At 32.1% G+C, this 12,129-nt stretch overlaps 1 protein-coding gene across 1 annotated transcript in view; it reads right to left on the minus strand.

Annotated features, from left to right (window-relative positions):
• LOC111089182 (kinesin-like protein KIF26A) overlaps positions 1-12,129 on the minus strand; it is a gene marked incomplete at both ends in the record, with an annotated part of 35,605 nt that overhangs the window by 2,682 nt on the left and 20,794 nt on the right. The window contains 2 exons of the mRNA XM_022401168.1: positions 8,431-8,583; positions 9,424-9,621. Coding sequence (XP_022256876.1) covers positions 8,431-8,583; positions 9,424-9,621 — 351 coding nt within the window. The remainder of the gene's footprint in view (positions 1-8,430; positions 8,584-9,423; positions 9,622-12,129) is intronic.

A 12,129-nucleotide genomic window follows, 5' to 3' on the forward strand; every position in this document is an offset into this window, starting at 1 on the left:
GTAGCTAGGCCTATGGGTCGTTCTATATTACTTACAGTAAACTGCTTGGCCTATGGGTCGTTCTGTATTATTTACAGTAAACTGCTTGGCCTATGGGTCGTTCTATATTACTTACAGTAAACTGCTTGTTTACTGTAAGTAATACAGAATGACCCATAGGCCAAGCAGTTTACTGTAAATAATACAGAACGACTCATAGGCCAAGCAGTTTACTGTAAGTAATACAGAATGACCCATAGGCCAAGCAGTTTACTGTAAATAATACAGAACGACCCATAGGCCAAGCAGTTTACTGTAAGTAATATAGAACGACCCATAGGCCGGGCTATCTGCGCTAGCCGTCCCTAATTTAGCAGTGTAAGACTAGAGGGAAGGCAGCTAGTCATCACCACCCACCGCCAACTCTTGGGCTACTCTTTTACCAACGAATAGTGGGATTGACCGTCACATTATAACGCCCTCTCGGCTGAAAGGGAGAGCATGTTTGGTGTGACGGGGATTCGAACCCGCGACCCTCGGATTAATTTTTTGTGGAATATTTTTATTAAGAATAACATTAGAATTATTATCTGGCATGACTTTATGTGTTAAAAACCGTGCCCACAACGAGACTCGGATGCATATATGCGAATAACTGATATTTATTTAATATGTTGTTTTATTGCCACTACTGTAGTTATTCTCTATCAAATGACTTATCTCGTTGTAATTTCGACATCTGGTACAGTTTTTTTTATATTTCTTAACACACTAACTTTTTATAAATATTATTCTTACTATCTAGTAATGCTGTTTCTTATCGTTTCTTTTCAGTCCCTTTGAAGTTTTGATACTCGCGGTGGGCATACCAGAAATAGCCCATTATTTAGCTTTGTAATTAACAACAAACAAACCTTACAGTTGTTGATATATGTCTATGTTTACATGTATCCATATCACAATTTTGTATAACATTTCTCTAACATTATTAATTATGAGGTTAATAACGTTTTATAACGTATATTATTGAAATATAGAAACGAGGAAATATATTATTAAAACAATTATTTAAGTCTTACAACTAACATGTCCACGTCAGCAAGTAAATATTCTAATTTATTACAAAATATACAGCAAATCTAAATAAGTGAGAATTTACTAAACTCCTTGAAATTAATGTTTAGAATTAATAAAGCTATTATATGTACAGAAACTAATAAGCTGTTTATTAGAAAGCATTGTGAAATTAGGTAAATCAAGTCATAAATTTATAAATTAATCAAACGATAGATTCAAGACTTTAACCACGTTGTTCGAAAGAATGTTTGTACACAGATTTAATGTTTGTAAAATTAAATATGTCTATAATAGGTTAACCTACTGTTTCATAACGAGTTTTATTGAACTAGTAATAAACCTAAATTTAATTAGATTTGATGTATGAGAATTCTGAAAATACATTAGATTAGGAAGTAATGTTTTAAAAGCTGTAGTAATACTAGTTACAACTAGTTTAGCTGCTTTATTTGTAGCCTATAAATCATCAGTATAATTCAGCTCTCTAAATATCAAATTTGTACATAATATTTTTAAAATATCCAAATTAAATCCCGTTTTATATAATATATATAATATCAGAAACAAATATACTTTCAATCCTGTAATTTTAGATCTTCATAGGGTCAAAATAGTCAGAACGATATTAATAACGAAGAAATAATCAATAATAACAATTAACACCTGCACCCCAGTGGCACAGCGGTATGTCTGCGGACTTACAACGCTAGAATCCGGGTTTCGATACCCGTGGTGGACAGAGTACAGATAGCCCATTGTGTAGCTTTGTGCTTATTTACAAACAAACAATTAACCCGTATCTATAAAGATTGCATAAAGTTATGCCAATTTTGACATTTGAAAGAAAGAGATCGAAGCGATGGATTCTTTTTAATTTGATTTCTAATATTCTGAGTAAATATGGATAAAAACGAGAACTCCGTGCATTAAAGATAGAAAAGTAATCCTAAGGTACAAACAACAATGTGAGAAAGGTTAAATGTTATACGTGTATCTTATATATTACATGGCATATTATTATCAAATTACAATAAGTTAGTTAAGATAAATCTTAGTTGACAAAAAAACAAAGTAATCAATAATCTATATATAATATAGGGTTAAACAACCTATAATGACGGAAAAACTGAAAAAAATAGACGTAAGTCGTGAAGTAATAATAGAAACACTACCACCTTATAAAAATAACACAGGCCTGCGAATTTAAACTTCATAAAAGTTGTTTTGGTTTTAATAACGAATTTTCCATAATTCAGCTACGCAGATTTTGAAAATAATATTCATTTTTTTCTATTACGTAAGGATGTTTTACAAATCGGGAAGAAGAAGAAAAAATCTTACTTAGATCAAGTTATTATTTCGTTTACCACAATGAACATTTCTTATTATTATGTTTGTTAACCAAAATACAAACAAACTGAAAAAAAGGGAAGAACATTGATGTCAAACGAATACGCATCCTCATTCATCCTGATATTTTTGTGTGTGTGAAAACTACGTCTTTTAGTCTAAAACTACGTGTGAGGTCTTTCGTTTATGTATTGCATTTTGACGTTTTGAGAAAAATCTGTACATGATGGAGAAAAATGGATATCATTTTCGGATTCAGCGTACAGGAATTACTGTAGAACATGTAAAAATTCATGACATAAAATCATCGCAGGCCTGTGTAATTCGAACATATATTATATTTACCCATTTTTGTTAATCGTTAATTTGCTTGAATGATATGATTATCAAGCGGATTTTAATCCCCCTTCCCTCATATTTTCTTCTAATCTTTAATCATACTCGTCTAACAGAAAAAAAAACAGCTGAACAGAAATGACTCTTCAAGAATTAATGGCGTTTATATCCTAATGTTAAAGGGTAGGCTTGACTGAATGGGAGTTTCCAGTCACAATATCGTTCAACTATACTTAATAGAGTAAGCGGAAAACAGGATATTGCTACCCCAAGCTAATACAGACAGAAAAAAGAAATGTATTATCTAAAGTATAGTAGGATAAAAAAAATATTTTTTATCTTCTTCTCTGTAGTCCTTAATCAAATGAGATCAAAAGGAGAGAGCACAGACTCAAAGCTTTCTTCTCTTTTGTATTACATGCAAGGAAGATTTTAAAGGTTTCATAGTTAATTGCTAAACCATTTTTGTATAGGCGCCAATTTTGTTTAACTAACAACTAATAGGTTCGGTTTGTTTGCGATATTTGCGCAAAGCTACACTAGGGTAATCAGCACTAGCCTTTTCTAGTTTTGAGCTCATGAAACAGAGAAGGAACGTAATCAACAATACCCGTCGCCAACTCTTGGGGTACTCAAATTAAATATACTTTTATAACGAGCCCACGACCCTAAATTGATGAGCACGATTACCACCAGGCATCGATTTGGTCGAATAACGAATAGAGAAGGTTTTAAGTTTTTGAAACTCGTAAAATTCGATTTTAAACCAATCAAAAGCTCGCTGTTATTTTAAAAAATACTTCAGACTATTTTTCTTTATCTTTAAGAATATTTTTAGGGTGAAGTTCAAAAGGCTGGCTATTATATTCTAATGTTATTTTAATCGATAAATTAATCATCAAATAATTGTTTGTTTTTTGTTTGTTTTTGAATTTCGCGCAAAGCTACACGAGGGGTATCTGCGCCAGCCGTCCCTAATTTAGCAGTGTAAGACTAGAGGGAAGGCAGCTAGTCATCACCACCCACCGCCAACTCTTGGGCTACTCTTTTACCAACGAATAGTGGGATTGACCGTCACATTATAACGCCCCCACGGCTGAAAAGGCGAGCATGTTTGGTGGGACGAAGATTCGAACCCGCGACCCTCAGATTGCGAGTCGAGTGCCTTAACCACCTGGCCATGCCGGGCCCCTCATCAAATAAATGTGTGTTATTTTCATAATTAAACGCCAAACTAGAGAAGAAATAAGTGAATAATAATTTATGAATCTATAAACATTTCTCGCCTCTTTTTTTTTGATAATGCTATAAGTAGTGTCTACAAGAAACGTTTACCTTTTAACAGTTTTCACTATTTATAAATGAGGGTTAATATAAGCTCTAACTCAATTAAGAATATTATCAAACTATTTTGTTACATCGAAAAACTCTGACACATTTATTATTAAAGATAGCCCATTGTGTTCTAGCTTTGCGCTAAAAACAAAACAAATATTTCTGTGGTCCCTCAGTGAGTCAGCAGTGAGTTTACGGACTTACAACCATAAAGTCCGGAGTTTGATTCCAAGTGGTAGACAAAGTGTAGATAGTCTATTGTGTAGCATTGCGCTAAAAGACAAACTAACAAATACTTGTATACATGAATGAATACTCGTGGTGCCGTTAGCTAACATTCAATTCCGTTGGTTGAGAAAGATGCAGCGCTTTGTGAGAGAAAAAGGCTATAGGTGATTAAAAGCAAAAATCATACAGAAGATATAAATTTATAGAACTGTGAAATAAAGAACAAGGAAACATTGAAGTGATGATTGAAAAGTGTTTAAGAATTCTATAGGTTTGAAAAAGCAGTTTACTGTAATTGATACAGAACGACACATAGGCCAAGCAGTTTACTGTAATATATACAGAACGACACAAAGAACAAACATTTTACTGTACGTGATACGGAACGACATATAGACCAAGCAGTATGCTATAAGTAGTACATAACGACACTTAGGCCAAGCAGTTTACTGTAAAATGTACAGATCGACCTATAGGACAACCAGTTTATTGTAAGTGATACAGAACGACACTTGGTCCAACCATTTTACTGTAAGTGATACAGAACGACATATAAGTCAATCAGTTTACAGTAAGAGATACAGATCGACCCATAGACCAAGAATTACAGTTGTATGGGTAATGCCACCAACTTATCAGGTAATAGATTTACCTTGAAATACAATAATATTTTATTTACAATTGATATCGTTTGACGAGAGCTGTAACTTATCTATTTTAGTGCTACAATAAAGGATCTAAAAAATGCGACAGGTAAGTATCATTTATGAAACTCTTTAATAAAACTATAACTTTGAAATTCAAATATAAATGCTCAGCTTCTTAATAGTTGTTGCCCCCCCCCCGTGGCACAACGGTATGTCTGCGGACTTACAACTCTAGAAACAGGGTTTCGATACCCGTGGTGGGCAGAGCACAGATAGCCCATTGTGTAGCTTTGTGCTTAATTCCAAACAAACAAAACAAATAATAAATTTCAATAAAGATTAGCCCCCCAGTGGCACAGCGGTCTGTCTGCGGACTTACAACTCTAGAAACAGGGTTTCGATACCCGTGGTGGGCAGAACACAGATAGCCCATTGTGTAGCTTTGTGCTTAATTACCAACAAACGATCTTAGTAGTTGATACTCTAATTAGAATTAATAGTCTGAAGAAAGGAATACGTTTATATATTTCTTTCAGGAATTATTTGGTTAAATCTGACCTAATATTCCTTATTTTACGTTCCATTTAGTCATTTTCATGTTGACATTACATGCTGAATAGTTCACACAAATCACCATTGAAAACTATCAGAATATTGATTATTAACAAACCTGCCAGCACTAAATCAGAATATTTGTGCTGTTTTCTTTTCGGTTATACATTTGATATTTTCGTAGATCAATAACAGAAGTCCACGTTCATTTCCTGTGTAGGAAAGTGTGTGTATTTAGGTAGAGAACTGTTCCGTTTGGGCAATTCCTCAATATTTATGGTAGAAAGCATTGCAGTAATGCGACAAGAACGTTATTAGTCATTCTAAGTTCATATAGCTATAAGTCTCAAAAATAAGCTTTATTATTCTTTATGCTGAGTGTTGATCCTAATAACATAATAGGATTTATAAAATAAAAGAAAAAGAAAGTGTCAAAATACAAGTGAAAAAAAATCTTCCCAGAGGCCACATAAATACTGTTATATAAAACTGTAGTACATATCTGCGCTCTAATGGAAATATAGCGTAAACATTGTCATTATAAGGAGAAAAAAAGATAAGAAAGATAGAAGTATGGATATATCATTATAATACAAACTGGGTAAAGTAAGAGGGGTTTCTGAGATATAGAAGTATGGATATATCATTATAATACAAACTGGGTAAAGTAAGAGGGGTTTCTGATATATAGAAGTATGGATATATCATTATAATACAATGGGTAAAGTAAGAGGGGTTTCTGAGATATAGAAGTATGGATATATCATTATAATACAATCTGGGTAAAGTAAGAGGGGTTTCTGAGATATAGAAGTATGGATATATCATTATAATACAATGTGGGTAAAGTAAGAGGGGTTTCTGAAATATAGAAGTAGGGATATATCATTATAATACAATCTGGGTAAAGTAAGAGGGGTTTCTGAGATATAAAGGCATGGATATATCATTATAATACAATTTGGGTAAAGTAAGAGGGGTTTCTGATATATGTATAATTATGGACATATCATTATAATACAATGTAGGTAAAGTAAGAGGGGTTTCTGATATACAGAAATATGGATATATCATTATAATACAATCTTGGTAAAGTAAGAGGGGTTTCTAAGATATAGAAGTAGGGATATATCGTTTAGCAGATTTGCATCTTTACTCGCAAGCCTTGTATGTCAAGTAAAATTTATAAACGTTTAGATCAGATAAAATACTTAAGCCCAAAACGACATACATCTAAAACTTACATCCATCGTCTGCAACTAGTTACTGGAACGTACATGCTCGTAATAAAACAGAATATAAATTAAAAAACAAAGAAAAAGAAGTCTCCACAATCCGACCACTGGTTGGGAAACGTAAGATAGCTAAATGATAGAAATGTACATTTAATAAACACTGTCTTGATAACAAACTTAACACATCCTCAAATGATAAGCATTGCACAATGTCACGGTCATATTGTTCACATTCATATTATCTGAAAGACATGCAGGAGTTTACTGAAAAGTCAAGTTAATTGGATATTAGCTTTGTAATATAATTAGATTGTAGAAACTTCTTCATAATGAATTTATATTACATAAATTTTCCATTAATACGTCAGTTACCACCATCTTAAATGTTTACAAAAAACAGTTTTAAAACCGAAAGGGCGTTCGTTATTTTTACAAGGTCATCTGATGTTATAAAATAAAGTTAGATTATTCTTCTCAAAGCAACATCATTTAATTCAAAAAACCGCTAATATATAACTTTAACTTCATATAAATTCCAAATCAAAACAATTGAGTCTGAAAAGTTTGTTTTGTTTTGAATTTCGCGCAAAGCTACACAAAGCCACAAATCATGAACATATACATATACAGCTAACGATCATGGACTTAAAAACAAACGAAAAGTATTATTACAGTTGTTCCGATCTGACTAGAAGTCTTAATGAGAACTGTGCCGAAATGTTATTACTTGAGTTAATCCTATCAAGGCAGTCTCTTCGTTGAGAGTAAACTGACTCTCTTGGTATCTAACAAATTCTCGAAAGAACACTTGATAAAACGTAGCGTAATTACAATCATGATAATACAATGTTGCAAAGAAACACGGACCATAACGTTTCCTGGAACTTAAGAACAATATGACTGGAATTCAAAAACCGAAATGTAGCAGAAAGAGAAATGAGGCATGAATGAAAAAGTGTTGAAGAACCTCGCGATCAATACTAGAATAATAGAATTCTGAATACATTATCGTAAGCAGTGGATGTTAGGTTTGTATGCAGTCATGCACAAAAATAAGGGAGATATTTTTATGAGTGAACTTATCTGAACCCAAAGCTTTTTTTTCGAAAAGTACAAAAATAGAGAAAGAAAAAGAACTTAAGGGAGAGAAATACAATACATAACACTCTCTCTCTTTGCTGAGAGATGAAAATTAATTACCTGGAACGTCAAACTAAGTTTAAGAAGCTGTCTTCTTCTTTGAAAGAAAACTACAGCGTAGACTTCTAAAATGTTTAAAGCTTTTCTATGTTTTTTTATTTTATATTCCATTTAAAATGTTTTAACTCATGTCTCAAATCTAATTTTTTACTTCCCTATCACCATGGTCGCAATAGATATACATTCCATAAATGAATGTCGTTTCGTTTTTTGCGTGTCTTTTTTTATATCTATAAAGTTCAAACAGTGCATGTAGGCTCGGGTGAAATAGGAAGTATCCTCATTACACCTATGGCTGAGGATATATAAATATAAATCAATTTACTTTAACATACACCCATGGCTGAGGATAAATAAATATAAACATAACATCTATGGCTGAGGATAAATAAATATAAACATAACACCTATGGCTGAGGATAAATACATGTAAACATAACACCTATGGCTGAGGATAAATAAATATAAATAAATTTACTTTAACTACTAACCGGGTACGTTTCGAGCCTTAAGAGCCGCATCGAGGAAAAAAAGAGCTTTCTGTATGGTCGGAGCTCGTAGTTCACATATATTGGCTAGCTGAGCACCCAATAGAATTTCGTCTTGTAAAAACATACCAGGAGAAGTTCCACCGCCTTCAGAACCTGAAAAACATTTATATATTGGTTACCAATAAGCATACTATAATAAAATTTTCGATTAGCTCTCTCACGCCACATACCAGCATAAATAAAATTAGATTTACAACTAAACGTACCTCGGATTCTAAGTTTGTGTCAAATTTAGTAGTACATAAACATTTACAGTTATCTATGAGGAACGTAGAGTGAATTTAAATTTTAGTGTTTTATTTAACTTTCATTAAAAAGAAAGAAGTCTCTTTGAAAAAAAAGTAGTGTACATAATTCCCATTTTTGAAAATAGGCTGAAGATTTATAATAAACAAGAGAGAGAGAAAAACTTGACTAAATGTTATTTTTGATTTCTAGTATGTTGAAGTTTAAGAAATCATGTTGTTAATCATTTTCAGTTCACTTTAAACATTATTCGAGGATTCTTATTTTGAATTATTCCCTAAAAATTGCTTCTAAAAAGTACCAAAAAATCATAAACCATTATAAGGTTAACGGTTTGTAAAGTTTCTTTTCATAACAAAGGAAATGCTTGTAAAATATTTTGTTAAATCTGGCATAATTTGTATTGAAATCTTTACTGGTGGATAAGTTCAATAATAATTTATTGAACGATATAATTTATTATTTCTGTTCTTTTCCTTTTGATGAGTAAGTATTTACACATTTATAAACTATGGCCTATAAAAGAAAATAGTATTGTAAAGCTCAATTACTGAAACCAAAACTTAAAAGTATATGTCATCATCTGAGACTTTTCTTTTCACGATTAAATGATTCAATCTTTCATTGCACTGTTTTTGTTTTGTGAGAATTTCGAGAAGCATTTTTTAACTCTGAACTTATACAGACCTGAAGCGAATGTTGCCAACAAATCTTTCATTGTCTGTTCTTTTCCTGCTACTTCTACAGCCGACACACGCACAGAAAACCGAGACCCTGATTTATCCTTCTGGTCACTGATAAGCTGGAATAGCCAGCTGATTGCACAGGGAATAACTCCTATTTCTTGAGAACCTTCGGTCTGGCCAAGCATTGTCGTCGTTTTACCTTCAAATATTCCCCCAAATATCTTATTCAATGACATCAGTAGCTTCCAGAGCACCATCTATTAACTTAATCGTATTAAATTCAAGAGCCAACATTTTGTATTAAAATCTTTGTCATCTTTTCATGATAAAATATCGTAAAAAAATCCAATAGCTATAACAAGGACATGAGATAATGTTAAACAGTGCTAGTACCAAATGTTTCACGAAACAGAACTCGTTAATTGGAGAAAATATGCTAATACTGCAAAACTAATAAACATTTTGTTCAAGAACTAAGGCACACACACACATATATATACATACAGGTGCTACACAAATCTCGTGAAAAAGAAAAACGGTTTTTGTTCTGGTTAATAAATAATGAGTTATTCGAGAAAACAGATAATCTATAAAAAAAAATGTTAACAAAGACTTCCTTTTTTTTTTCTTTGCTGTTGTTAGTTGAAAAATTCTCGAAACATTCTTTAACAGTTTTGATATGGAAATTAGTCACTTCTGATGACCATACATCATAGAAACTAAAATGTTATAACTGTGAAACTAGCGATCCCTCAAAATGAATAAAAAACATATGTAAACCAAAACAAAACTGATTATTAAAAAAAATACATTAACATTTCTAATAATGTCAAGAAATGGAAATATATTTATGTTTTTAAAGTCTGCTTGTTATTGGTAATCATATAATTATTTTCTTGTTGTTAAGGTCAAAGATACCCAATGGATTATCTGCGCTGTACTCACCACTGGTATCAAAACCCGTTTTTTTTTAAATAAGCCTTCAGACTTACCGCTGAGCCACTCAGGACTGGTTGTTGTTGTTTCTTATTAAGCACAAAGCTACACAGAGGGCTATCTGTGCTCTGCCCGCCACGGGTATCGAACCCGGTTTCTAGCAGTAAAAGTCCACAGACATACCGCTGTGCCACTGAGGGGCAACAGTGCTAGTAATCACATGAAAACAAATATTTTGGGTCGAGTTTGCCGATAGCAGGTGAGTCTAATAACACATAGTATTAACAGTACGAAACCTATATATATTAAGGTACTAGCCTTAAAATATATTAGATTAAAATATAAAAATAGACTAGAAGAGTACGATACCGCTTACATATAATAATAAGGCATCATATTTTGGATATTAAGATACATATATATATATATTTGAAATAATATTTCTTGAACGAAATGAATAACCAACAGAAAAAGAAACAGAAAACGACTAGCTATGAAACAAGGTTGACAACCATAAAAAAAGTTAATAATGAGTACACTGCAGTACCAAATCGCAAGAAGCTTACACGTTTGTTAACTGGTTTAGAGCTGTTTCTACTAGTTTGTTATTAGAAATAACATAAGGAACTGAGAATTAGTTTCAATATCAGAAAAAATGATCTCCAGTCGTATGAAACTAAAGTAAAATATAAATAGAGTTAGGAATCCAGGTTTCATTGTCAGTGATTTTATTTCAACTACACACCTATCTAGCTGTTTTTTTTTATCTATTCAGCAACATTCGTTTCTTTTTAGCTATTCAGTTTTATATATATATATATATATATGTGTGTGTGTATGTGTCAGTTATTAATCGATGACGTACTTTAGTAAGTATCTTCGTATGCTAATTATTGACCAATACTGTTATATGTATGTGCGTGTTGAATATTTATCATCATTATATTAGAAAACGTTTCTCCTATTTTGTTATAACAAGAGTTTCAAACACAGCATACAATTTCTGATCTTAAAGTAACTTAGGAGGAGTTTCATTACAATAATCTTAATGAAAATGACTATCGCCTAATATTTTGGGCCCAAATGTCTCTCTCTTACATATGTTACAGTACATATATTTTTAAGTTACTGTTTTCTCATCTGCTTGAAAAGATCATTGTTTTTTTTTAAGCATTGGTCACATACACAGCATAGTTGGATCCTAGAAGGGTAGAAGGTTTGCAAAAGGCTAACCGAAAAAAGAATTCCAAATATGATAAAATATAAAATTACAATTACTCCTTTATTGTGAAATGAAATATTTAATGCAGTTTAGAAGTTAACAGTACTGTCAAATAAAGATAAAACACTCTGATGAATAAAGATATTACTACTGAATTTTGCGATTTATAGCTCTCTCAAAAAGTAAAAAGAGAGCGCACTGGAAACAAAGCAACATGTTAAATGAGATACAAATTATACATATTCATTTATGTATATTCGTACAATTACAGGATCTGAAGAAGACAGGATGAATTCCCACTTCTGCTACACACTTCATGTTTACCAATACCGTTCTGAAAAAGGAAGCAAAGTTGGAGGTAAAGCTCTTTTGTATTGTAATAACGGATTAAATTATGGAGCAATTTGAAAAAGGAAGCAAAGTTGGAGGTAAAGCTCTTTTGTATTGTAATAACGGATTAAATTATGGAGCAATTTGAAAAAGGAAGCAAAGTTGGAGGTAAAGCTCTTTTGTATTGTAATAACGGATTAAATTATGGAGCAATTTGAA

This window comes from Limulus polyphemus, unplaced genomic scaffold, assembly GCF_000517525.1.
Source record: "Limulus polyphemus unplaced genomic scaffold, Limulus_polyphemus-2.1.2 Scaffold5470, whole genome shotgun sequence".
Classification (NCBI taxonomy): domain Eukaryota; kingdom Metazoa; phylum Arthropoda; class Merostomata; order Xiphosura; family Limulidae; genus Limulus; species Limulus polyphemus.